We start from the raw sequence: 27,099 nt of genomic DNA, 5'->3' as shown, positions 1-27,099 counted from the left end.
AAACACTCGAAACAGTAGAAATTCACGTAAATTTCTTCCATTTCTCCTCTGTGAATCATTTACAGTGAAATAATCTTGTTTTTGCGAATATTTTAGTATGAAATTAAATGTGTTTCCTGTATTTCGGTGCGTTGAAGAAATATTTCAGTGTGAAAGAGGCGGAAAAAGCTCAACAGAAGATCATCAAGTGGCATTTTTCCTGGCAATGACAAACCCTTCCATTTACAATTTCCCTCAGAATTTTTATTTTATGCACTTCTCAAAATCGATTATAATTTATCTCGCTCTCCTTCAGGTTTTGGTGGCTCAGCCGGTGGAAGTGGTCCCAAATATCAGTCGAGTTTCTCCGTATTTGGCATACAGACGAAAAGTTTGGCGCAGAAGTTGTTCAGCTTCTGCGAAGCGGCGGTCAGTCCGCTGTTCGGTTTGTGGATTGTGGCGTAGTAGACTGGGATCCCGGACAGGATGATGGCTGTGCCGATGCCCACCTCGAAGGGCGACACGTAGCAGGAGGAGATGACGAGGAAGCCGCACGTGAGGAGGAATGTGAGCGGAAGAATGAGATTCACCTGAAAAGTGGAGGGAAATTAGAGCCATTTCGTCCAGTACAGAGATGATGATGATTGTCATCTCACCTTGATGGGCCTCTTGGCATCCGGCTGCTTCTTGCGCAGGTACAAGAGTCCTGAGATGGAGATGAGTATGAAGAGAGCCTCCACGAAGCTCACGTAGTTTATCAATGCGTACACGTCGTCGATGAAGAGCAGCACCAGTGTGATGATGCAGAGGAAGATCAACGAAGGCACAGGCGTCAAGTAGTTGAGATTGATTAGCGAGATGGCGGCCGGCAGATGGCCATTCCTGGCGCCCACGAAGAAGAGGCGCGACGAGGCGAAGATGGCGCCGTTGAGCGAGCCGAAAGTTGAGCAGGCGACAAACAGCGGCATAATCCAGGCCGCGTAGCCCAGCATCTTGTCGGCAAAGGTCACAGCCACGGCCAGTGAGGAGAGGATCTCGTCCGGAGACAGCACGGCGAAATAGGCCACATTCGTGATCACGTAGACGATCGTGACCACGGGCATGCTGATGCATATCGCGCGCGGCAGATTCCGGTACGGATCCTTGAGCTCCTCCGTGACGAAGTTGAGGTAATTCCAGCCGGAGTACGAGAAGAGGCCGTTGTAGAAGGCCAGCGCGATGTAGCCAGGCGACGAGCTGGAGCCCGCCATTGGGTTCTCCAGATTCTGCGTGTTGCCGCCGACGAGGTACCAAATTCCCACGGCCACGATCACCAGCAGCGCCAGGATCTTCATGCCCGTGAAGATGTCCGTCACGCGAGCCACCCACTTCACGTTGTAGCAGTTGATGGTGGTGAGGAGGCCTGCGGAGAGACAGAGAGAGAGAGAGAGAGATTAGACAATGCTGATTTATGCGGCTGCGCGAGGCGACAAAGGAGAATTTCGAGAATTTCAGATGAATGCGAATTCGGCATGCAAAATTGGGATTTGATAAAACCATAATATATTGGCTGCATGTTATTTATGATTGCCAGAACGATAAAATATTGAGTCGCGTGCATTTTTGGCTTGAATGCAGAGCGTTCTTGAGGAATGAAATCAAGACAATAATCTTCTAGGCCAAAATATTTCTATCAGTGCAATCTGCAATTTAAAAATACATAAACATGAAAGAAATTGTTTATTATCGCATCAAAGGTTATCCAACAAGTTAGAATATCAAGAAGTGTATTTTGCTCGACAACTTCAAAGCCTCTTATGCATAAAATGTCTTCATGACTTCTGCGCAATGGTCAGCTTGATCCACTCATAGAACTTTGCGATGTCCACGAAACCCACAGGTGCTGAATAGCATCCAGCTGCGAAGATGTACGAGACCAATCCAATTTGCATAGGCTTTCCTTTGGGGCCCTCAATCACTGCCGGACTTCCGTCGTCAATCGTACAGGGAATATTCTGTGGTGGCATTCCATCCACGGCGCAGAAGCTCGTCTCGGGCACGTAATTGTACACCATCAGACACTCCTCCCTCGAGATCAGAGTGAATTTATTCCACAGCAGCTCCTCGGAAGCTGGCTCGGATTCCGAGATGTATCCGTAGCCCGTGACAACGGTTTTCTCGCCAACGAAGGCAGCTGAATCCCAAGTGCTGGGCGCCAATTTCACAGGCTTCACGCTGCCGTCGAAGGTGAAGGCTTTGGTCTTGATCAAAGCGATGTCGTTGTCGCGCGTGTGTGGATTGTAATCGGGATGCTTAAAGAAGTTGTCGCTGATGACAATGTCAGATTGCAGTGCTGCTCCTGCTTGAGTGCCTCCAGCCTCGATGTGATACGTGATGGGTTCGGAGTCGTTCTTCGAGTGCGCATAACAGTGAGCAGCAGTGAGAACCCACTTCGCATCAACAACTGATCCTGAGCATCTGTACAGCTCTGTCTCACTCCATGGCCCGCCAAACACGATCACGAGAGCATAGAAGGGAAATTCGCCCTCTTCAGCTGGTTTTGCGACATCAAACCGAGCTTCAGGAATATTTTCCTGCAAGAATCATGATGAATTGAAGCCAAGAGATCTCAATTGATCATTAAAACTTACCATTGAAGCCACAGAAAAGGTCAAAATGACCACGAAAACACTGAAGAATTTCCACATTATGCACGCAATACACTTTCGAAATCAATGTGATGAAGCTTTTCCACACTTACCGACTTATATACGCAAAAAAGGTGGAAAACACTTATCAATTGAGACCCGAAATTTAATGTATTCAAAACAATCCACTCAAGATTGGGTTTCCCAGAAAGCAGAATAAGGTTGTTGTGACAATTTTTATGGTCTAACTCGGTGACTTATGAGGCTAAATTTGATTGTAGTTTCCAAATTTGCCATGCAATCATCACAATTTATTAGACACGCTGTCCTGATTTAACACAAGAAACTTAATTCAGATCAAGCTTTACCAAAATGTATTGATTCAAAATTTGTGCTTCTCATTCTTACTCACACGAGGAATGTTAAAAATGTGTTACATTAATTTAACACAGTGTTTTGCTATTCTGTCTCACATGTGTTAAGCTACACATTTTTGTATCGCCTGAATGTGTTATTTTAAAACGATCTCCAGAGGTTTTTTTGTCAAAGAATATGTATAAAGCAGAGTGACAGATCGAAAGCTGCAAAATAACTAAAAGCATAAATTCTTTAACGCTGATTTACTAATTATTATTTAGTTTAGTTTATTATTATTATTATAAACTCGTATTTTAATAATTCTGTCAAAGTTCACAATTTATCTTGTGAAATCATTTTGAACTCTTTAACACTGTTTTAGCGGGAATATCAAGGGTTTGAAGATTAAACATTTACATGTTCGTAACTTAACATTCCCATGTATGAGTGGGAATTGCTCCATTCATTCACTTCCAGCGCTTCCAGCTCAGATTGGCAATCATTAAGCAAATCGCTTGAGCATTTGAGCGGACATTTCTCCTAATCCCCAATTTTTCAGCCCAGGAACTTTCTTCTTGAAAACAGACAAGAAGCGGCGCTTCTTTTGCTACTCACACGTGATCACGGCCGCGAGAAGGCGCACGGCGTCCAACGAGGCGTCGCAGTTGGGGTAGAAGGGCTGCAGCAGGTATTGCGCGAACGTGAGGGCGGTGATGGCGTTGCCGGTGGGCACCAGGATGAGCAGCGCGACCCAGAGGTAGAGAAAGGCCGGCAGGGGTCCGAACGCCACGCCAATGTACGCATAATCACCTCCGGATTTGGGTATCATTGTGCCTGTGAAGAGAGGAAACATTGCCTGAGATTGAGCAAATTGGCGTCTTCAATTCGTCTTGTTGCTCCAATTTTCTCTCTCCGGAATCGAGCACAATTATCATATTAAATTCGTTGAGAATTTAGAAAAGAATGACAAACATGTACCAGTTGGCTGTGGTTCCACCTCATCGAGGAGCAGCGCAATTTCGTGGCTTGGCACACTCACTCTCCCTCTCTCTCTCTCTCTGTCTTGCAGACTTTCTGCTGTTCCGCAAGGAAATCTCGCGGGATTTCCAGGAACACTCCAGGGCCCAGCGAGACTTGTGGTCAGTGAACCGCCAATTGATGATTACAAATAACTCTGCGATGGCGGGAAAAATGCGGCACTTCAGCATTTTCGAAGCCCAAAAAGGGAACACACACGCAAGACGAGGTCGCATGGAAATTCTGTGACGCAATTGAAGTGCTGCGGAGCATCTCTACTGGGAATTGGCAGCCAGGAAGTGGCCAAAAATAGACACGTGGCTTCGAAGAAGAGTGAAAACACTCAATTAAATGGCCAGCGATAAGGCTCTGGAGGGTGATAAAGCAGCCCTCATCGGCTGCCAATTGTCGAAATGTGGCAATGCTGGGCTTCCCAAGAAGACCTGCTCCGCTTTTTGGGACTCCAGAGCCGGCATTTCACGCCACATTCAAGCACTGCAACGAGACTTTTCGTGGGGAGCGAGGAAAATTCTGCCCTGGAAAACGAGCTGCACAACGAAGATGGGCGATAAATGCGAAAACAAGGGTGAACCATTTAAACACTTGTACTGAATATTCCAATTTGAAGTCCGTGTCAGTGAACTTCTTCCGATATTTTGTCTTTTTGCTGAATTTCATAACAATTAAGCGGTGATTATTCACTTAACGACGCCTTTTCTCACTCTTTTTGTGCTAATTACTTGATGTTTAGGCATTATTTCAGTAATTACTACAGATTTTATTACCTCATAAAATTGTTTTTGTGCTGTAATATCATTTCAAGAGAAATATTCACTTAAAAACCAATAAGAACAGTAGAAATACCTTAAGATTTATGTTTAAAATATAATACTTATAGCATAGGTATTGCAATATTAAGTGTCTTATGACAATCCATCTGTATTTCCAATGATAAATCGATTGTCCCACAGAAATCGAATAGAAAATTAAAAGAATGAAGCATTGAATTGGAAATGATTTTGTAGAAATCACACGAATATCTGCAAAAAGTTAATTATCTCTGTTCTGAAAGAAAGTGCTGAAAAACTCTTGCAACAGCTTTCTATTCCCTTCAATTTCTTGGCTTTGCCAAAATCCAAATCAAGTGTGAAATGAGCGTTTTTTGCACAGAAGCTTCGATCGCATTTCTGCGCGCGGAATTCGTCACGGAGAAGTGAAAGAAGAACATGTGTACACCAACTGTGCAATCAGTTGCGCCTTGGCGGTGTGCGCGCCAGAAAGAGAGGCACTGGAAGAGAGCGTGACGAGTGTGCGATGGTGTGCGAGAGCACATGCTCGGCGGGCAGGTAAGAAAGAGGGCCTGAGAAGCCGGCTGACGAAATCCGGCGACGGTGTTTCGAGAGGCGCCCAGAGTTACTCACCCAATTCGGCGTAGCACAGCGCGCCCACCATACTGAGGACGCCCGAGAGGATCCACACGATGAGCGCCTGGCCGATGGAGCCACTGTACAGCAGGACGCCCTTGGGCGACACGAAGATCCCGGCGCCAATGATCACGCCCACAATGATGGCCACGCCGTCCAGCAGGCTCAGCTCCTTCTTCATCTCCACGCCGTCGCTGCGCGCCTCGGCGGGCTCCGTGGGCTCCGTGTAGCTCACGCGCGGCTGCACGGCGGTATCCGAGGCGGACACTTTGGCCATTCTTGCAGGGGGATTTGGCGGGAGAGCCGAGGTGATAACTGGGGTTACTTTGTGGCTGGGAAAACAACACGAGGGCGCTCACACAATTCAAGTCATCAACAGGGGCATCTGAGAGTCCAGTCCAATTTAAATTGACCCCCCAAAAATACAGATCAGCACAGATTTAAGTGATCCATCACACTGCATAATCCGACACGGAAGACCAGCGGGAAGAGTCGTCACTTCCTGAGAGTGGCCAGGAAACAGCCCTCAGCACAGCGCAACGGGGTGAAACGGCACGAGCATCACTGAGAAAAGGCACTCTAAACGTGGTCACCAGGCGAGGAAACTTGGGCCACGCGTCTAGGCTGGGAGGCACGGAGTTGATGCCGCGTTGTCAGAAATGGAACTGAAGTGGGAATTCGGCATGGACTCACAGTCATACTAATGGCTCTCTCTCTGGCCTCGCAATGTTTTACCCACATGCACAAATCCGCGGCGGTGTGTTGGTGAAATTGCGGATGAACAACTACATTCACTCGTATTTCCGTGCGTCTCTTTCGCGCCGCTCTTCATCAGCCGTGCTGCTTTGCTGCTTCTCTTCTCTTCTTCCACAAACGCAGCGACGACGACAAAAAGAACGCGATTCCCGCTCATTTCCACACACGAGAAATCCCAGAAATAGAGGCACTCTTTCCCACTCTGGCGATAGTGACCAATAGATTGCTTTTTGGGTAAATAATCACAGCCGAACTGATAAGCAATCGTCCTATTGTCAATGCACAACACTTGACGATAAAATGTACATTTTCCACATTGTGTGTTGGCCTTTATGCAACAGCAATTCGCGTGATTTTCCTCGAAATCCTCCGTCAACATCTCTCCCATGATATGCAAAGTTGTCAGCTTTCAAGCAACTTAATCCGCACTAAGATAACATTGCAGAAGATCAGGAGGAAGAAAAATACAATAAATTATGGAGAGAAGAGAAAAAAATCCGTGCCAGCTTGAGCAAGAGATCCTCAAATCACAGCGATAACACTGGAAGATAATTGTGACAATTTCGCCAAAGTCCGCACATGATGTTTGATGTTGTTTCCGAGTTTACGAGCGATGGAATAAACAAAGTGTGTTTGCTATTTGCAGAGCGATAATCTAAAAAGATGGCTAAGAACAGCAAATATAAGAAAATTAAGGGTGACAAATAGACAAGGTAAAGTGTACTATTAGGCCATCGTTTTCCCTATCAACATTCCTCCAATTGAAGCTCATCCAGTCTTTTCTTCTTTGTGCTAAAACAACAGTTTCACGGGTGAAACAATATTGATAAAGGAATTCTATCACAGAAAGTGTTCCAATTGCAACGGAACAAACTGGGAAATTGCTGAGTTTTCCTCATCAAAAGCCCTCTGGAAGTGTTCATCTCCTTGTAGGGAAAGTGTCACGGCGAGCGAAATACACAGAGTGTCTCCATAAAAAGCCCCAAATGATAAGCTGATAAGGGAGGCAGAGATGATGTAATGGCGCACAGAGGGTATCGCATGGCGAGACGCCTGTGATTCCTGGCCAGAGAGAGAGATGATTGTGATGTGGAGAGATTTGGGTCGGGACAGCGCGTACGCAGTCCCGGCTATCAAAAATTGTGCGCACGAGTTATCCACATTAGGGATAATCGCAAGGGTCAGCCCAACCGAAGTGCAATGGAAGAGCCTCGCCTCGGGGGAACCGCCTTAATGATCACGGTAGCCCCTACGCCAGGTAAGTATGCTTTGGCCAGCGACACTCGCGGCTCTTCAACATACCCGCGCGATGTTGTGCTCACGAAGTATAGCTTCGAGTGGAAAACATCCTCTTCTTTGCACATTTTCACGGATTGGGTCAGAAAAAATCAATCTAATTGAGACGTCTGTTATTGAGGGATTGTCTACAGAGATGCCAATCACAGATGAGCGGACTTCCGGCTAGGAAATCACCCGGAAAATCTTCGCCGTTCCATCTTCACTCGCGCTGAGGAGGAATTGACCACTTTTGTCCAGCTGTATGTCGTAAATTTCTCTCCTGTGACCCAGGAAGGTGTTCTGGAAGGAGTAAAGATTAGATTAGCTTCCCCGGAAGACAGCGTGATTAACTACTGAGGCTTTACTTTCAGCTGGCCACTCCTTCCCTCGAAGGCCTTGATGGATCCGTCGAGAGTGCCGGCAAATAGAGTCATATTCGGCGTCCAGAGGAGCTCAGTCAGTCCAGACATGTCCTCATCCTTGCACTCACACCGCGGACTCTGGCGCGAGACGTCCCAGATGATCAGCTTCCCGGAAAGAGTGCCCGTGGCGACGAGCTTGAGCGCATCTGTGCTGGGAGCGAATGCTATGCACTCCACAGAACTGCCCACGTCGATTTTCCCAAGCGGACCTGCAGCGGAGGAGATCACCATGTCACCAGCAGTACCGCCGGACACGAACAGACTGCCCTCCGGATCTGTGGAGACGCACAGAACAGCATCCGCATGACCCAGTGGCGAATTGGCCGCGATGGTCTGCAAAGTTGCTGCCGTTTTGATGTCCCACAGCTTCACATTCCCATCGGAGTAGCCCACAACCATCTTCTTGGCGTCAGCAGTGAGGCTTCCGCACTCGGCCTTCGAGTTGTTCCCCTGGAGGACCTTGCAGTCGCCCGATGGGATGCGCCAGAAGTACACTTCACCACTCTCAGTGCCGGCAATCAAGACGTTGGACGCCCGGTGCCACTTCATCCACGCCATGTCGCCAACGCTGAAGTCCCAGACGCGCTTGAAGGCATCAGCCACCCGGAAGACTTGCAGGAAGCCGCCCAGATCGCCCGTGGCCAGGTAACTGCCGTCATAGCTGAAGGAAGCACTGACGACAGTGTCACTGTGTCCTTCGCACTTGAAGACCACCTCGCCAGAGTCTGTCTTCCACACGTAAGCCGTGTCGTCCTCACTCCCAGTCACTGCCAGGGATTCAGTGGGATGGAAATTGGCACAGAACACAGGGCCTGAGTGTTCCCGGAATGTCAGGAGAGCGTCGTCACGGACGGGCAGGGATTCCTCTGGCTCCTCAGCATCTGCTGCTGCTTCACCAAGTTCCTCGTCGGATTCCATGGCATCCACATCATCCAATTCGATGATCTCTTCAATGAACTCTTCCTGGAGATCATCAGTGTCGCCGCCCTCAAGAAATGCTTCATCGGAATTGTCTGGCGGCAGACCGGGACGTTTGGGTGAATTATCGGAACCCATTTCATGCGTTGTCACTGTGAAATGATAAGAAATGGTGAGACTTTCAGAGATTTCCAGGAGAAAAACAAACCGCACCTTTCCGGACGCACGTGCAATTGACGTCTGAGGCTTTTTGGAGAGAATTCCGGTAGTGGCGCTGTGCGCAGTCAGAGGGACAACAATGCGGCATGTGAGTTGTTTACACTTTCAAGCTTTGGACACATTTGTGATCATCCTAGAAAATGAACTTCCCACAGCTTTTCTCGCCAATTTCCGTGCAATTTCTCAGTGGAAGTCCCATCACAGTGATCTCCTGCATCTCAACTATTGATTGGATGTGGCAGAAGTGTGTGAAAACGCCCACAAATCGTCTCCTGAAATGACTTCACGATGAACCAGGTGGGATTTTTATGATGATGAACAAGTTCGAATAACCGTAACTCAAATTGATTATTTGCTTTTCATTAGGCCATCAGTTGAGAGAATGATGACTTTGCTGCGGGGACGAATTCCTCAGTTAATGAAAAATTCCCATGATGAATCTATGGAGAGATGCTTAATGGCGTGACCCAGATTCCGGGTCATTTCCTGTGGCCCCCGCCAGGAGTTGGCTGATTGATTTCTCATGCTGCCCGATCAACATTTCCGTGGATATCTCACACGAGAAGAGGGCCACAGTGAGAAAGGGGACAAAAAAGGAAGGCAGCGCGCGAGAGAGCAAAATAAATCAGGTAATTGTGTATATAAGTGAATCGTGATGAAAACTGGACACGTTTTTCACTCGTTTGCCGATCAGGCGCGCGAGAAATACAGAGACAGAGAGAGAGAGAGAGAGAGAGCGGGAGAAGAGTCTCTTATTCTGGTGTGCATTTCTGTGCCTCTCTTGCAGCTCTCGCGGTGTCTCGAAGCGCGAGAGTCCCGTTATTTGGTTGGTGTTTTGGACTCAATCCGCCGAGTTGCCTGGCTTTTTGCCTGTGGAGGAGCTGTCTTATGCAATCCAGCGACAGCCCAGGAAAATCGTGAGACGGAATCGGGCCAGAAAGCTCTCAGCACGTCCAAGGTGAGTTCACAGAGGCGGGCAATTGGGCGAAAAACGGGGGATTTTAGTGTTTTTCTGCACGCCTTTGGGTGCAATCACAACGTTCTATGCAACATTAGACTCATATCTTATTAGATAAGATGGTGAATCCTATTTGGATGCAAGATTGTGCTGTCTAGTAGTTCTTGCCTCTTATTTAGTCCGTCTTATCAGGCTTATTGGCATCTGGTGTGCGTTTGAACGATGCTCAACCCCTCAAGCATCGATACTGATCACTCATGACGTGAATTATTGCCCTCCTTTTGGGTGGAATCGCGCCTGGAAATGCGAATTGATTTTCGATGCGATCGTGTATTTGTATTTCTACCTCATTTCCGTGTATGCAAATTGATGGGTGATCGAGAGAGTGAAGCGGAGAGGCGCTTTTATGAGTAATGCCATCAATTACGAGGCGAAAATCACATGGTGGGCTGGCACGCTTTTAGTCGCGATGATGATTCTCCAGGCGACTCTCTGGGGAAGAATGTCAAGCGAAAATGTGGTCTTGATTATTGCTGATGATCTCACACTTTTAATCTCATCTGAAAGACTGCAACACGACAACCTTCAATCGCTGGCGGATGATTTCAGAGTGAGATTTTCCCAATCATGATGGCTTCGCGGCATTATTTACGACGACGATTGGTGTGTGTCCAAAAAAGCGCTCTCGCGATGGAGCTTTTTGCCTCGAAAAAAAAAGAGGTGAATGTGTGCATGGAAGAGTGAAAGACTGGGCGCAGAAGTGGAGGTGCTCGCGACGATCGTGAGGCAGAGTGAGATGGAGAAAATTATTCCGAAAGCAGCGAATATGTGCGCACCACCCAACATTTTGAGGTGAGCTGAGACGGTGAAGAAAAGCCACGAGTTAGTATAGGTCTCGATCGCGATGTGGTTGCGTGCAAAAGTTCTCTTTCCATTGCGCGCCAGCATTGGCAATAATATGATGGCAAATATCGAGAGTGAGTGAGAGGCGCGCGCGCTGCAAAGTGTGCAGAAAACAGGGCAGAAACAGTGCGATCGCGCGATCCTCAAATTGAGGACTGACTGCACACAAGAGGCAGGATTAATCGTCAAGTGGTGGGCAAAAAGGGCATTGATCAGGAGACGAGCTCTGTGTGTGTTTGTGTCTGTTGAATGGGAGAAAGATTGTTATCAATTCAATGGTGATCTTGACTTGAAGTGCATACGAAAAAAAAGGTTAATTCTCCACTGAAGTCTGTGAATTAAGGCTCTCAATAATTATTTTTTATATCTCGTGAATGCTAATCAGCCACTCTTGACACTCGCAATTACATTTTCCCTCCTCACCACAATCTCTGGGATGCTGGCTGGTTGAGTGAAAGAAGAAGAAAACGCACAGTGTGTAAATTCTTTCAGAGAGTCACAAATCATTCTCAAGTGATGAGAATGGATTGAAAGTGATCTTGTGCAACTCCCATAATAGTTTTCTTTTTTTTTTTAAATTCATTCTTCTTCATCTGCTGTGAGACAACGACACATTTTGTGAGGAGTTTGGCGTGCAGAAGAGGTGAGAAAACGTCACGTAACTTGTCTTTTGACGATGACGAGAGAAAAGAAGTTCATCTTTGATAGTCCCATTAAGTTTTGATCGTGGTGATCTTTTGCTCAACTCTGTTGGTTTTCGACTCGGTGGCGCGAGTGTGTGTTTTTCTCTGTTCGCGGAGGATGAAAAGAGGTGGTCAAAAATGCTCGTCAATCGGATAAAACAGTGGCGTAGTGGATGATTGTCTCACAATCCGCCAGAGAAAAACCTTTGTGGAAGTGTTTTCGGGGGAAAAAGCACAGCAAATGAGTTGTTTTTCCGGCTAAATTCATCAGTACTTCCCCTACGTCACTGTCCAGATCACCCAAAAGGTGTACAAGAAGAATCTTATACCGTTTAGAGACGCTGCGGTGGAAAGAGGTCTCACCTCTTTTCCCTGGGCTTTGGACGTGTAATAGTGGTTGACATCGCGAGGAGTGTAAGCGATATTTATGGTAAAAGAAGGAGGAAACATGGGAGAGAGTCGCAAAGACCATCAAAAATAACACATGAAACAAGAGAGAGAGATAAAGGTTGTTAAATTGTTGAGATATTCTGGCTTTCTTGGTGCTTTTTTTTACCATAACAGGTTCTCTCGGCTCTTTTCCAGCCCAACCACCACGAGATGCTCATCTTCTCACAATTCTTCTCACAAGTCCAAAAGCCTCTGAGGGCCCAAGAGAACATGAGAAATATCTCAAGAAGGAAATTTTCAATGGATTTTGCAGTGGATTTTCAATAAAAATGATCATGATTATAACTGAAGATCATTCATAAAGAAAGAACCAAACACTATAAAATTCATACCGCATGTTTTACGCGATCTTCTCGTCTCACTTTATCGTCGTGTGTGTGTGTGTGTGTGTTCGAAATTCCAAACATTTTGCCACAAGAGATTCTCGCGATCGCGCACAACATGCCGAAGAAGAGATCCAGAACTATAGTCAATCGATTGAGCATCTTCTATGACACACTTTTCACTTCACTTCCTCTCGAATGTTTGGGTTTTGCGGGCAAGTGTAAATGCCGTTGTTTGCAATTATCTTCAGTCCGATGTGATCAACCTTCTGCGGAGATGTTTTGACACCTTCTTTTCAATTATCACAGAGCGAATTTAAGCGTGAACTCTCCGAATTGATCAACGCACAAGGTGTTGATCTCATACACTTGGCAGAAGATTTATACACTCGCGCCCGTGGATTTAATTATCCTTGACATTTTTTTTCATGCAGCGATCGTAAAAAATTACTATTTATAACTGATGATTAGCTTAATTTTTGCATTTAATTAGAAATACACGCATTTGTTGCCTCTGTTCTTTATTCATACTTTGAATTTTCTGTATTATATTGATATATTCACGACCGTCGCCATCTTAGCATAAGTTGATCTTCTTGGGAAAACGGTGGAAATTAGAATCATTGATCTTCTGTGAGAAATTGCTTTCAGAATCAATTTTCCCTTAATAGATTCTTCTGAAAACCATATTAATGATGCATTAACTGTTTCCGGGCATGTAAACATAATTTCCTACTCTTCATGTGCTGACTTAAGTTGGTTTTCTCAGCTGCTTAAGCAAATTAACTTCTGCTTGTTTGATTTTTTTTCCATTTCTTCCGTTAAGCAAACATATGGAAATCTTCAGTCTTACCTCTGATCTTATCATAACCTTATCCAGATTAGTCTTTAACACACTTTAATCTTATAAGAAGGACTCAAAATTCTTGTGGTATAATTCTTAGTGTACAAAAGTGAATAATTGTTTTTATTGTTGACTCAAAGTGTTAATATTTATTCTCCGCTTTGTGGGCTTTGAATGGTCATTTCTACCTCTTCAAGAACTTTCAAAATATAGATATAATCAGGTTTGAAAGGCAACAGATTCTTAGCATCTCAAACTTTCTATTTATCTCATAGCAGATGATTGACAGTTACTTTCTTACATCTCTCTGGAAAATTGGGTCAATTTTGTCCATTTGTACATTTCTATTCATCAATATTTACTTTAGAACCCATTCAATGGCCAAGATTTCTTGACGACGTCTCGCGATCTGCCCAATTTTGCCGACTTCTTTCCCTCCTCAAAGCGTGTCACATTCACAATTTTCTAGAGAAAGAGATTTTCGTCTTTTTGCTCCTCCTTTCTGGACAATGACTCTGTAATTATTTTCTCGAGTGTGGTGCATTTAAAAGAAGTCAATGGGCTGGATTGGAGGGAAGAAGAGGAGGAAAAAAAAACGCTAATTGGAGAAAATTTTGCCTTGGCATTTTGTCTTTCGCGCGCAACATTCCCAATTGAATGCGTTCAGCGGATCGCGAGACGTGTTGAGATGTTGAGGTGATGTGAGAAAAAAGCCTCCGCGCACAAGATCCTGTTCGTAATTGACGTGGATGAAAATGTGTCTATATAGCGTCTTGTCTGGTGCGGAATCGAATGTTGGCGATGAAAGAGTGTGGTTAGATTTTGCTGACACTCGTCGTGATCGTGTGCGTGCCGCGTGTGTGTTTTGGTGGGGAAAAAGTTGCACTTAATGATCTTGAAAAACAGTCTCAAGCAATCCGAAAAGTGAATGCAATTGCGATGTGAGAGACTTTTAGTTGCAATTTTGTAAAAGAGATTTGAAAGGCATGATATCCAAGCAATTCATGCTATTTTTGCCTCAACTGCATTGACTAAATAGCCTTTTAATCTCCAGGTGTGGCGGATTTTTTTTCCCCTCCTGCCTGCCTCTCGCAAAAACACAAAAAAGAGCTCCTCATAAACAAATCACGACACATTTTCCCTCCCGCCGCCTCTTGGTGGCCCTCGTTTATTGCTCGCGATTTTTATCCATCTCAAAGCAAAAAGTGAGAGTGAAAGATTTTTCCGGGCAAAGATAAAGAGAAGTCGCCTTTTGGTGGTGGACATAAAAATAAAAATTGCAGAGTGTTAATTATCATTTCTTTTTATTTCGTATCTTACATTGGAATTTAATCAACGCGCGCGCTCTCGAGAAAGAGATGCTGTTGAAAATGTAAGAGGCCTTTTTTGCACTTGATCTCGATTGGTAATTTTTCAGGTGAAACTTTTTCGAAAGGTTAACAATGCAAGCGAAAATGATTAATTTTTTTCCATCTATTCTCGCATCTCTTCTGTGTTGTTTTTCTTTCCTTCAATTTTTGTGTGCTGTTTTTTTTCGGACACTGAGTGTGGGTTTTCTCGCGAGGATCATATTTAGTGGTGTTTCTGTGCTGAAACCAAGAGAGAAATGACTGATGAGCACCTCATGAAATTCATCGTTGAACAGTTGAAAAAGAGTGAAAAGTAATAGAGTGGTGATTTTCACCTGTTGTTTGGCGTTGTGTGTTGGATTGGATTGAAAAGCCGGAATCGGAAATCATCCTCTCTCTCGCTCGCTGGATTTCGAAGCATGAAAAAAAGCCACTGAATATTCAATGAGGCTGAAGATGATGGTTGGGGCGTCTAAATCGCTATGGGGATTTGTGTTCCTATTTTCGTGCTTGCTTTATTAAGTTATTCAAGGCATTTTTGCTCAGCACACTGAAAATCATCATTCTTTTTTCACATTTTCACTGCACAGCATGCATTTTACCACTCAATCTCGATGATGTTCTCATGAATGTGAAATTGCCATGAATCGAAATTCTTCTCTAGCCATGAAATGTTGGTGGAAATGATTTAATAGAGAGAAATGCATTTTCTGGATAAAAGTGTGGAAAAATTCGATTTATTCTATCATAAGTAGAATATTTTATTGCAAAATATGTCACATGTTTAAATCTATTCACTTAAAAACGTGAGAGAAAAGTTCATGTGAAGTGTAAAAAGTTGATCTTATTGAAATTGTTTGAATAAAATGTACTAAAAGAATATTAAAAAGCTACTTTGCAAAGTGATATTTTCTGTTTTTCCTATTAACTTTGCCATATTTCAGTCAAAAATTTCACTAAATACTAATAAAAACGACTGAAAAATATATGACTTAGTTTTTATTCTATCGCCTCTTTAGTCACAGAATCTCACTGAGAATATTATTATTTTAATTGAATTTAATGATCTCTGACAATCCGTGAACCATCTTAAACCGTTTTCAAATTGAGCAAAAGCTTTGATATAAATATTTATCCACATTTTATTGACCAAAGAGAGGCACAATTCTGAGTTTGAAGAGAGACGAGAATCTCACTGGAATTGGTTCTCAGGAGGATTTCTTCAACCGAAGCGAGCAAATTTGAAGATAACTTGTCTCGATAACCTGTGGAATCGCGATTGAATTGAGGTTTTCCCAGAACTTCATGCTAACTCTCATTGCTCGGAACATCAGTGCGCATTAGACTGTGAAGATCTTCAAGAGCCAATGTCTCTGTGCAAAATTGCAGAGAACATATTTTCATGATCAGTGTCGCTGTACATTTTGCATCTTGTCAATGATCACCATCATCTTCAGTCGTGAGCGATAAAAGTGACCAAACAACATTATAATGATGCAGTCGAGAGTTCAGGAGATTGAGAAGCCACGATGTGTGGCTTTGATACCTGTGAAAAGTCACATGTTGTGATTTCAACTTTCGAAAATTCATCTCATTTTACTTTCTTTCTTCTTTTATGCAATTTTCGATGCCGTGATTTCAATACAACAGAGTGTGTGCGTTCGGTTTTGTCTGCCCAGAAATGCGCGGCATTTGGACATTTACATAAACGCATGTATAATAAGCAATTAAAAGTGTGATTGATTTTTCCATCATTTCAACCTGACTTGAGCCGTGAGCGCGTCATAATAAATTTTTGCTAAAAACTACTCGCGGCGCTCTGGAAATGTGATGTGAATCGCGCTCTTGAAAAGTTGAATAAACTCGAAAAAGGCAGGAAAATTACACACCAACCATTGAAGTTAATTCTTCTCTCCACTCTCTCGCGGGTGTGCTTCAGTTTTCTTACCACGGCGTCGAGAGAAGGTGAGCGCACGTAATATTGGAGAAAAATAATCAATTAAGCAGGCACTCTTTCGCGAAATATGCTGATTGACCATTAAGTGTTGCCGATGCCTCTCTTCATTGGATCATTAGGCACGATGAGGAGAGGCATGTGCGGCGAGATTTGGCCATATTTCAAGCCATTTCTTATGCAATCCATGCCGCTTTTACGCCTGTCTTAAAATACCCATTTTTGCGTCAAAAATCTCAGAGATTCCCATTTCCTCAATTGGCCACCTGGTTGAAAACAATGAGCAAGTTTGGCAATTTTCAGACGATTGTAACCTTAAGATAAATGTATGTTCTATTGCGGCATTTTCGCCATACTGAATTATTTCATTAATGATGTTTGATTTTCGAGGTTCTTCTTGTGCAATTCCCATGAATTTTTCACCTCAGAAAAATTCTATATTCTATTGTGCCGCTCGCGGAAGGAATTTGTGGCAAAATGTGATGAACGTCCAGAAATTGAAAACAGTGTCAAAGTCACATCAGACATTATATTGAATTTAATATGTGTCCTCATTGCAAATGCAAGTGTTCGTCAAAGTCACGCGTGAATGATTATTGGAAATCAAAAGAAAAACAGTCGAGAAAATATTTCCTATGTTGAAAAATGCCACAAACAATTTCCTAACGCTGCGCGAATGAGGAAAACTCACTGAGAATTTATATATTTTTTTCCATAAATACATTTATTTTTTATTCTTCAAATCAATAGCATAATAATCACGGGGAGAAATTGTCCATCCCACACAGCAGCGAAGTTGGTGAAAATTAGAAATTTCGCAGTGGCGGAAAAAGGCGCAGAGGAAGGTAATTTACTTTGACACAGTGTCATCACTTTCATGTCTAATTAGCACATGTTGTTCTTCCTTGTGTCACTGCGCTTTTTTGGACCTTGTGGTGAATCATCGAGAGGGAGAGAAAGAGAGATTTGACTTGTCCAAACAGCGAATTAATTAATAAAACAATTACACAGCGGGTGATCAGTGAAGAGGCCGTAGGAGGGAAAATATCAATGATGAGGTGAATGGAGGACAGCAAACATTGTTGGCAAAAACATTACACGCATAGTGCATTTACAAATTATTTGAAGAATCCACAAATGAGAGCTTTTTGCTGACTCTTTAGAGATTATTTCCAGCGCATTTTCCACTCTGCTTGTACAATTCCGGCTTGGAACTGTGCTGCGCATTTTGGGAAGGCAAATTCTTCTTCCCTTCCTTTTTTTCCATTGCATTGAGCTCTTTCTTTGGGCATTTCGGGGTCGCATGACGAAGAAGCACGTGTGCAGAGAGACATGATAAATTTCCACTGGCAACAGTGCATCGAAAACACACTTCCACGTGCAATTTCCCGCTTCTGTGTGTTGTCATGCCCTATCAATTTTCCACGGAGTGCAACACTTCTCGGCCGCTGAACTATTTTTATGCAATTGCATTTCACTCTCTGCCGTCGAAGAATGTCTAACAGTGTGTCTCTGTTTTCCTTGCAGCTGCTTTGCTGCCCACAAGCGATCACGCATCGAGACCATGGAGTACGTAACGGTGGTGGCGGTGGATAATGGAGCTGTGATGGCGAAGGAGAGTGTCTCCGCTGAGGAGAAGTCTCCAGACTCGCCGTTTATAACAGTGCTGTCTATTGGAGACACGCCAGCGGCTGGCCAGGCGGCTGAGAATGTGGTGGTGTATCGATTGCCGGGAGAGCGACTGGGATTTGGGCTGAAGTTCCAGGGCGGCACGAAGAGCAACGAGAAGATCCAGCGGCTCTTCATCCAATCCTGCGCTCCTGACAGTCCTGCCTCGCGCGCCACCGCCTCCTGGGGCTTCCTCAGGGAGGGAGACGAGATTCTGGAGATTGACGGGGTGTCAGTGACGCAGATGACGAGAATTGAGTGTGTGCGATGTCTGAAGGAGAGCAATGTGGCGATCAAATTGGTCGTGAGGAATGGCGAAGGACGTCCAACTGACGATGCGAAGACAAACTCCCGGCCGCCAAAGCCTCCGCCAGTGCCTCCCAGGAAGCTGAACAAGAGGCGCATTGAGCAACCCGCTGAGCAGCCGTCCAGTCAATCCAGAGATCAGCAGAGACACTCCTTGAGAGCGGAGAATGGCTTCACACCTCCGCCAGATGCCGAATTCTATCTCAATCTCTTCTCCGAGGAGAACGACAGCAACTTCCGCGGGTCAGAGTCCGATGACACGGGCAGCACAATCTCCACAGTGATCGACAGGTGCAAGGATGTGGACCAGATCTCGGTGAGCTCGAGCAAATCCGTGGAATTGGCCAAAGTGCTAAAACCCTTCACGCTGCTCGAGAGAGAGTTCAATGTGGAGAACACGGGAAAACTGGAAGAGTGTCTCATGAGACTCCAGCCGCCGGTCAGCTTCCAGGACGATCAGGTGGTGATCGTGCATGGTGAGGCGACGAGAGTGAAGGTGGAGCCTCCGGAGAGTGACTATGAGAATGTGATCTTCCTGTCCACGCAGAGGCGCTCGGAGGCGCAGAAGTATGAGAACGTGACAGTGGAGCCGCTGCCGCCGAAACCCCTGCCGCGCCAAGTGATCACGGTGGAGCCAAAGAAGAGGACAATTGTGCCCAGTGTGCGTCCGCGGGAGTCCAAGGCGACTAAGGAAGTGTCTCCAGAGTACACGACAATCGAGACATGGCTCCAGGGCGCTCAAGAGCCCGTCCAGGTGGCAGCCAGTGAGCCGCCGGTGAAGCAGTGCATCAAGATATCGACGGCCGACGAGGAGGATGATGGCTATGTGGAGAGTTCGAGCGATGAGGAGGTGGAGAAGGTGTACGAGCCGATTCTCATGGAGAAGCGCGACTCTTCGGATGGTGAGGAGGGCGAGAAGTTGGGACCTCCTGAGCTGCTGGCCGGACCAGGACCCTCTGAGGCGTACTTCAACTTCCACTGGAACAGTCCTGTGATGCTGCCCACGATTGGCGAAGTGGAGGAGGAACTGTCGTCGCTGGAGCAGCAAAATTCCGGGTGAGTGCCGATCACTTTGCGTCTTCGCTAGAGTATAACAGTGAGTCAGACTCACTCTCTTTCTCACTCTAAATCCATTTTTCTCTCCGGGATGGCAATATAATATATTTTATAATAAATGTAGGAGAAAAAGTCGTGCATTTATGGGCGTCAACGCGATCATCGTTAAATGTCAATGGTCAAAAGATATATAAAGTGGTCTGAAATTCAGAATTGCTGCTGCCAAAGCGTGTCCAATGTACTTATAGTATGTGTGTTGCTATTAATTTGCACGGAGTGTATTGTACACAATATGAAAAATGAATATTGCCTTCTTTCCTCCTTTTGCCATTTCTCTGTGATGATGCTTTGGCCCCATTTCGGGGCCACCTCTAAGCTCATGTCTCTGAAAATGTTACTCACATGAACTAAATTGCACGAAGATTATCTTTTTTGGGTGGGAAAAAGGCGTGAGTGTTTTTTTTTCTCAATTGAGGGCTTTTTGTATTGATTGCAGAGTCTTTTTCTTACACTATAGATATTCTACTATTCTCAGCCTACCTCAGAATACCTCATTTTCAATCTCTTTCGGAGATGCTGAAGAGGTGTTGTGGAAGCAGTGGCGTAGCGAAAACACGTTTAAGATTTACTCTGACGTCAGCAGTGACATCGACGGAATAATTAATTATTAAAATGTATTCCATTTTCACGAATATTGGGGTGATTATATCACTATGATGTTGTCTTTTTAATATTGTCAACAAAAGTAGAAAGCAATAAAAAATCATGTATAAGATTAAGTAAGCAGAAGGCCAACCGCGCTTTGAGATCAACTGCTTACTTATGATCTCTTATCTAAGCTCAAGTTTAACGAGAATTTAAAATTGAGATCTTTTACTACCAATACTTTTTGTTAGAAAATTAAGAAGAAGATTCAAGAGCTATATTTTGATCTAAAGTCACTCAGAAGTGAAGCCAAATATTCATTCTCACTACAACAGTGAAATTATGAAATGAGAACTGGAATTCCCAGTGCTTAAATGGCAAACAGTTGCAGACAATATGATATAAAATGATTAGGTTGTATTTCGTAGTGAAAAGAGCGACAATTTGTGTAATCAGCATTGATAATCCCCCCAAAAGCTAAATGATTTTATGGCGCACTGGGTGAAAAGTGAGTGTTTATCAGTTCTGTGTACACTTTAGAGAGAAAGACTTGTTTGTGCAATTTAGATTAAGACTCTCGGCCACATTCGTGCCTTCCTCAATTTGAATGGAGAGTGCAGAGGAGAAGTGATAAAGTGTTGAGGCGTATTTTTCCTCAAAAAATCGTCACTGTTTGTTTTCATTGGGAATTATTTCGCTTAATTGCAAACACTCGACTCTTTCGTTGGCATTTGCTCAGGTGAGAATGTAATGTTGTCTCTCATCAGCAATTTCAATATAACAGGAATTCCATCGGTTTTTCAAGGGGAAGTGAATATTTCTTTACCTCATCATTCCCATCGCATTTAAATATCGATGGGGTTTTTGGACTCTCTCGATGCTTGCGAAATTCAATTTTGGCCGAAGAGTGTGAGAGATTCCCTTCCTACTGGTTTTTTTTTGTCTGTGGAAGTCTTCTCTCGCTTTATTGCTTTGTTGACTGTGTGACTCGTCTTTTGCAGGCCACTGGTCATCATCAATGGTGGCGAGGAAGTCGGCGGTGCATCGCCCGAGGGGGAATCGAGTGGAGTGGCGGCGGCGGAGGAGGAGGAGAAGCCAAAAATCCACACCGAAGCGGCGATTCGTGGCGATAAGTCAGATACTGGGAGACGCGATTATGTGGCGAGCGGCAGTGATAAGAGGGCAAATGTGGATGTGCCATTGATGCGTGAGAAGTCACCGTCTCAGGAAATATCTTCAGCTCCAGCGATCAGTGTGGCTTCAGACGCCGCCGCCGCTGGTGATAGTGTGATGGACGTTACAGTGAAGATCGAGAGGATAATTCTTGGAACTGAACACGGAACTGTGCCGCAACGATCGCCAGTCAGCGAGCCGAGTATCGCGCCAGAAATCAGGAATACAAATGCAGAGGTTGAGGACACCATGGAGGCCCAGACGACGTCCCCAAGTGCCCAGCAAGGTGAGTGTGAGAAAGATCTCTTGCGAATGTCACTCAATTTTCTGGCCGATTGCCATCGTGTTGAATTTTACGCACTGTGCCGCTCGTGTGGGTGGAAAGAGAGAGAGAGAGAGAGAGAGGGAGAATTGCATGAGAAATGGGAATTTCTCTTCCTTATAGTTCGCGCTGTGCGGATTTGTGCTGTGAAATTGCAAAGAGGAGTCACACAGTGTGTGGGGAGAGAAGTGCGTGCACACTCTAGGGATTAGCTTAAGCGGGACTGAGGCTCTCCACTTGCGTCCAATTGACAGTCCATGGACTGTTGAGTGTGAGAAGAGTCATGAAAACACTTTAGCACACAATTAACTTATGAAATTATTGACCATTTAATTACTTTTCAAATGAATTATGTGCTCTTCTGACGTCGCTAATTGCTTTCTGTGTGAGTTCTCTTTGTGAGACACACAATCGTGCCGATCTGCTGCCAAAGTGCAGTTTTTAGATATGTGCGCGCTCTAAGCCACAATCTCGACGGCAGGAAGTCAAGTCAGCCTCGCACACAGTGCGAATGGAAATTGGCGAAAAGTGTGCTGCTGAGGAGAGAAGATGGCATGCTGACTATGCGGGAAAATCGGGGACTGTCCTCGACCTCAAAGTCATTCAGCGAAGGCACAGAGCGAAGAGGCAACATTGTCCGGTATTTGATTTAGCATTCCATTCCTCTTCTGGATGGCATAACTAGTTCGCGACATAACTCACTTGATCGCGCACTCTCCAGCGTCTCGTGATCGCGGGACTTTTTTTCCTTGCCCAAGCGCGCCAAGAGGCGTCCCTTTGGTCAAATGGACTTTTTCTCAGGGCGCATCGCAACCAGTTGAGGAATTAACGTGCTCATTATGACGATCGCGGTGTGTCTGTGGCGCTCTCATCACTCTATGGGCATTCCATGGGTAACTTTGTTGGCAGTTTAGAGTGCGGCTTTTCATGCGAAAGCCACACTGTCATCTTTCTCCTCATGATGATCTGGTGAAGTGTACGATGTGTTCGGGATTTGGTGGCAAATCCAGTGCAATTGAGGCTCTTTTGCACACTCATTTCAATGATTTCAATGCAGATTTTGAGTGTCGAATGACTGAAAATCTGTTGCTCGCTTTTTATCACAATGTTCCTCAGGAGAAATTGACTTTCCAGAGAAATTCTCTCGGTGTGGCTTCAGGTCTGATCATACCGTTTCTAGTGCGAGGTGATAGATAAAAAGTCACAGGCTCTGTTGGGTGAGTGAGGGGGGAAAAAGCGCGTATTACGTTTGGTATTTAATTTATTAATAGATATAAAGCACAGCATTTAGCACACAAAAGAGAAGTCTTGCAGCATTGCTGAGATTTTACCTTCTTCCGGCACCACGACATTGGCTCTGTTATTATTGTCATAATCGTATAGGTTTCGATGCTGTGCATCGATGAGAGGTTGTGTGCGGTGTGATTTGAAACGACACAAAACACTGAATGTCTCCGCGGCGCCCCTTTTCTCCCTCCTCACCTGGTAATCTTTCACTTAAGTGGCGGTAAATGATAATTTATTGGATTGTAGAGCGGCACTCTTGTGTGCTGATCATGGAGTTCTGAGAGACTTGTGACTTCGGGTTGCCATCCAGTGTGCAGATTCGGGCTGTGAGAGAGAGAGGTGGTGTTGAGATGGCTCGGGAATGCTGACGAGTGAAGTTGAGGTAGGAGAAAAAAAGTGTGCAATTAACGATGTGCAACGGTGGCGGTTCAGTCAATTGATATTAGCAATGCGATCGACGAAGAAATGTGATCATGAGGTCAAATTGACTCAAAAATCATTCAACTTGCGCGATGGAGGAATGATGCCGGAGATTGAATTACACAACGGCATCGCGATCAGCGAGATTACTTCTTCACTGGATATCGGCGCATGATCTCGGCGCGCGGAGCTTCTCTCAAATTGTCGATCGCGCATGCTTAATTAGGCAAGAGAGAGAGAGAGATCATCAGCTCTCTTCACTCATTGCAAATTCACCCGATCGTCGTGGGCACATTCTTTCGAGTCGCAATCCAATTCTTTATTCTCCCTCGTGCGCTGACATTTCTTTAGGATACAGATGTCTCCTGGTACTATAACTCAACTATGCGGCCTTTTTTTCGCTGTGGCCTTTCTTTGTGATGGCGCGGGGCGAATCATGATCGCCGTGCTTGATGGAGGGATCATGTTGAGATCGCTTCTGACGGGAGGCACTGAGAGTCTCGCGCGCGCACAGCTCTTGCATTGGAGCAGAAATGGGAAGAAAGTTGAGCAATCAGTGATGTGAAATATTTGGTCGATGGCGAGTCTCGTGGCTGTCACTTCTAGCGATGGTGGCTGGGTGTTTTTTTTTCTCCTTCTTCTCCCTCTTCTTCTTGCTTTCTTTCCCTCGCAAACGAAACGGCTCTGAATTAGTTCTTTTCCTCATACTCGGCATAGCTTGTTCAATTTCCCTGCTGTCCAATTTCATTGATCACTTCCACGGCCGCTGAGAGATCCATGAGACAAGTCAGAGAGAATCGATGATGGCGCAAATTACGAGAGATCGGCGCGGTGAAAAGAAGTGAAACGGCGCAGCAAATGGGAGGGAAAAAAGCCAAAGCGATCGGGTTAATGCTCTGTGAAAATGTGTCTAATTAGAAGACAGAAGGAGGAAGCACAAAAACCGTGGTCGTAAGATCATTTTGGCAAGGTTGCGCTGCCAGTGAGAGACGGAGAGAGATGTGGAAGGGAAGAAAATTCATATATTGTCCATTTTGCATCACAGCGAAGAGAGTCTCTTCTATATATCGCAAATTTTTATGACTTCTCCATTCCATTCCTTCTCATCTTCATCCCAATAGCTTTGGACTTGGCGTTTTTTTTTCTTTGTCGTCTTGGCGAAATGAGAAGAAGTTTTCGGGGAAGACAGCGGAAAAAATCACATCATGATGCATAAATTAGCTGAAGAAGGCAGAAAGCAATAAAAGATTAATAAAAGATATACACATTATAGAGTGAGGAGTGAAGAAGTGCGGATGGGGGGAAAAAATCAAGCGGAAAGAACTGACAGGAAAGACAACGAATCATGATCAATGGCTTAGAATTGGATGAAATATTGAGGTGTGAGGGGGAAAAATGGGAGGCTGATTAGAAGAAGAAAACGGTAGAAGGAATGAAATGGGTGAAAAAACATTGAACATGCAAGATTTGGTGTCCATCTTTGGGATGTACAGTGGAAATTATCCAGGCCAGCGATTGCGCGAGAACAATACTGATCCTATCACACCACAGCTCGGACACCCCGTAGAATCCTCTGTTGATATTTATATGCGAGAATCAATCAAGAGGCACTTTTTTCCGTCAATTATTAATTTGTTATTTCAATTCTCTGGCTGGGATGGGGAGATAAATTTATTTTAATGGTATGCTCGCTAGAAACACAAACATTCCCGGCCAAAAATGACGATGGCAAACCACTGACCTCTGTTTTATTCATTTTCAATAATCTCTTTTTGCTTTTTTCCCCTTCCTTGATTGGCTTATGGATGCCATCTCTCAAAATATTGACTGGATTAATCGTGTTTTTTTTTTCTTTATTTTGGGTGTAAAACCGATCTTTTCTCGATGAGATCATCCTTGAAAGAGTTCGTTCCTGGTGTGTAAATGTCAATAAGTCGTAGGGGAGTGTGGCGATCCGCTGGACAGTCCAGAGGCAATGCGTTTTATTGCTCTTCTTGTTCTTCTTGAGACACGCAGAATCGCCTTTGCACGGGTTTTCTCTCTCTCGAGATTGTGGAGAAATGTGGATTCATGGATTGACTATGCGAAGAAGCTTCGCTCTCCCTTTGGCGATCAGATGGTGAAGTGAGCTGAGACGACTTGCCAAGGGCCTCTGCAGGGCTCGGCTTAGGAAATGTGTCATTGACCTTCGGGTGACCTTGATGGTGGGTCCCGGAAGGTGAAGAGCGGACAATAGATCACTGCAGGCTTAATTGTTTTGATTGGGACTCACATTTGAGGACCCACATGAGAGTGCACGCGTGCTGTGCCCTAAAACCTTGTCCGCGGGCAAAATTGTATGAAAAAGTGTGAGGTCACAGGTGAGATGTTCATTTAATTATTTTCAATTAATCCATCCAGCCGCACAGCCGTGAGGAGACGCACAAGGTTGCGATCTTCTCTTGGATGGATCTTACATAAGTCTCTCTCTCTCTCTCGCTGTGTCTTCATTTTGCGTGATGTCTGAAGTGGGAATTTTCATGAGATTTCCATCCTTGTGTCTGCGTTCTGATTAGCAAGAGGCCTATTGAGGTCCGTTCCTGATCTCTAGCCCTGGTGTGGATTTGAAAATGGGCAAAACACAGAGACAGAGAGAGAGAGAAAAACTGACAACGTATTTAAAATATCTCAGGAGGTTTCGCAATGAGTCTCGCAAATGCTGGACGGAATTCTTTGCCAATGGATATTGATGGACAGTAATTTTGACACGCGGGTCTGTTGCTTCGAGGTGTTTGCCTTAACCGGGTGATTTTTTTCTGCTTCACCTTGCACGTTGTCATCTAACGTTTTTTCCATTGATTGTTGTGTAATTAATAATATGGTTGAATTCTTCGATCTTTCTCACACTTTCTTGCTCGCCTTTTTCAGCTGTCTTCCATCAAAGCCCGAATGCCTTGTGTGTCAGTGATCTTATTTTTCGGTGTGCGCTCAATATATGATCGCATGCAATTTCTAATCTTGTCGGGCTTTCCTTTTGCCACATGACAATTTTCTCCTATCAATTGTCACTTTCGGTTTTATCTGCAATATGCCGCGTTGCGACTCATTAAGAAGTGATCCTCGCGATGCTGATCACTCGCGTGGATAATTCCAAAGACCGCGCGTTCTGTGGTAAAATGGGGGGAAGAGAAAGAGAGAATGAGAGAGAGGGAGAAAGAGTGGTAAAAGAGCAGACCACAAGTGAAAAGTGTCCAAGAAGAATCATTTTTCAATTAGGTAACGACCTCAGATTACAGTTATATCGCGATCCTCAACCACTGATCTTCACTTGAGATCAAATGTGGAAGTTAATGAATATTTAAAGCAATCGCGAACGACGCTGCGGATGATTGCGAAAGTGTCTGAGGCATTTAATAAATTCTCGAGTTTTATCCATTCTCAAATTACTTATTAAGGGAGGTAATGATGAAAATTACTACTACTTCTATCACTATTATTAGGCTTTTCTATTCATTCTGCTGCGGGTTTTTTGCACCTTCTTCTGTCTCTGCTTGGGCGTGCAATGAAGATGGGTTGTGTACGTAATGTTAAGCACAAAAGGAATTGTGGAAATGGAGAGCTTTTTGTTCTTTCTCCGGCAATTTCATGCAACGAATAGTGTGGAATCTTCGCCAATGCAACCCATTGCATGTTTGCTTCTGGATTATTGTCGATTCTTTAGCACTATGCAGTGTCGTCATCGTTCATGATCATGGGATTTCTGTCCCCGATCTCCTCACCCA

General features: G+C 44.7%; 3 protein-coding genes and 1 non-coding gene across 4 annotated transcripts in view; 1 reads left to right on the top strand and 3 right to left on the bottom strand.

Annotated features, from left to right (window-relative positions):
- Positions 1–221: 221 nt before the first annotated feature.
- LOC132255754 (Y+L amino acid transporter 2) lies at positions 222–6,070 on the bottom strand. The gene is made up of 4 exons (XM_059751900.1): positions 5,402–6,070; positions 3,579–3,797; positions 636–1,381; positions 222–569 (listed from the first exon to the last, which is right to left on the bottom strand). Exons 1-4 carry the CDS (start codon positions 5,679–5,681, stop codon positions 333–335), a joined length of 1,482 nt encoding a protein of 493 aa, XP_059607883.1. The 5' UTR covers positions 5,682–6,070; the 3' UTR covers positions 222–332.
- A 1,193-nt stretch (positions 6,071–7,263) lies between these two features.
- LOC132256621 (U1 spliceosomal RNA) lies at positions 7,264–7,426 on the bottom strand. Its single transcript, XR_009468225.1, has one exon. It is a non-coding gene; the product is annotated as a U1 spliceosomal RNA (small nuclear RNA).
- Positions 7,427–7,554: 128 nt separating this feature from the next.
- On the bottom strand, positions 7,555–9,014 carry LOC132266018 (angio-associated migratory cell protein). Its single transcript, XM_059766842.1, has 3 exons — positions 8,992–9,014; positions 7,804–8,930; positions 7,555–7,738 (listed from the first exon to the last, which is right to left on the bottom strand). The coding sequence occupies exons 2-3, from the start codon at positions 8,914–8,916 to the stop codon at positions 7,622–7,624; spliced, it is 1,230 nt and encodes a 409-aa protein (XP_059622825.1). The 5' UTR covers positions 8,917–8,930; positions 8,992–9,014; the 3' UTR covers positions 7,555–7,621.
- A 1,718-nt stretch (positions 9,015–10,732) lies between these two features.
- LOC132255467 (uncharacterized) overlaps positions 10,733–27,099 on the top strand; it is a 45,057-nt gene continuing 28,690 nt past the window's right edge. The window contains exons 1-3 of the mRNA XM_059751521.1: positions 10,733–11,501; positions 17,989–19,491; positions 21,138–21,595. Of these exons, the coding sequence (XP_059607504.1) occupies positions 18,026–19,491; positions 21,138–21,595 (1,924 nt within the window). The 5' untranslated portion in view covers positions 10,733–11,501; positions 17,989–18,025. The remainder of the gene's footprint in view (positions 11,502–17,988; positions 19,492–21,137; positions 21,596–27,099) is intronic.

This window comes from Phlebotomus argentipes, unplaced genomic scaffold, assembly GCF_947086385.1.
Source record: "Phlebotomus argentipes unplaced genomic scaffold, Phlebotomus argentipes genome assembly contig_5, whole genome shotgun sequence".
Lineage (NCBI taxonomy): Eukaryota > Metazoa > Arthropoda > Insecta > Diptera > Psychodidae > Phlebotomus > Phlebotomus argentipes.
This window is presented reverse-complemented; position numbering and strand designations above follow the sequence as displayed.

Excerpts from the sequence above, each read along its gene's own strand:
- LOC132255754 (XM_059751900.1), bottom strand. The coding sequence starts at position 5,681 with ATGGCCAAAGTGTCCGCCTCGGATACCGCCGTGCAGCCGCGCGTGAGC. Across the intron at positions 1,382-3,578 it reads TCTCGCGGCCGTGATCACGT|GCCTCCTCACCACCATCAAC; the intron begins GTGAGTAGCAAA and ends GTCTCTCCGCAG. Across the intron at positions 570-635 it reads ATGCCAAGAGGCCCATCAAG|GTGAATCTCATTCTTCCGCT; the intron begins GTGAGATGACAA and ends TCCACTTTTCAG.
- LOC132266018 (XM_059766842.1), bottom strand. The coding sequence starts at position 8,916 with ATGGGTTCCGATAATTCACCCAAACGTCCCGGTCTGCCGCCAGACAAT. Across the intron at positions 7,739-7,803 it reads GAAGGAGTGGCCAGCTGAAA|AACACCTTCCTGGGTCACAG; the intron begins GTAAAGCCTCAG and ends TACTCCTTCCAG.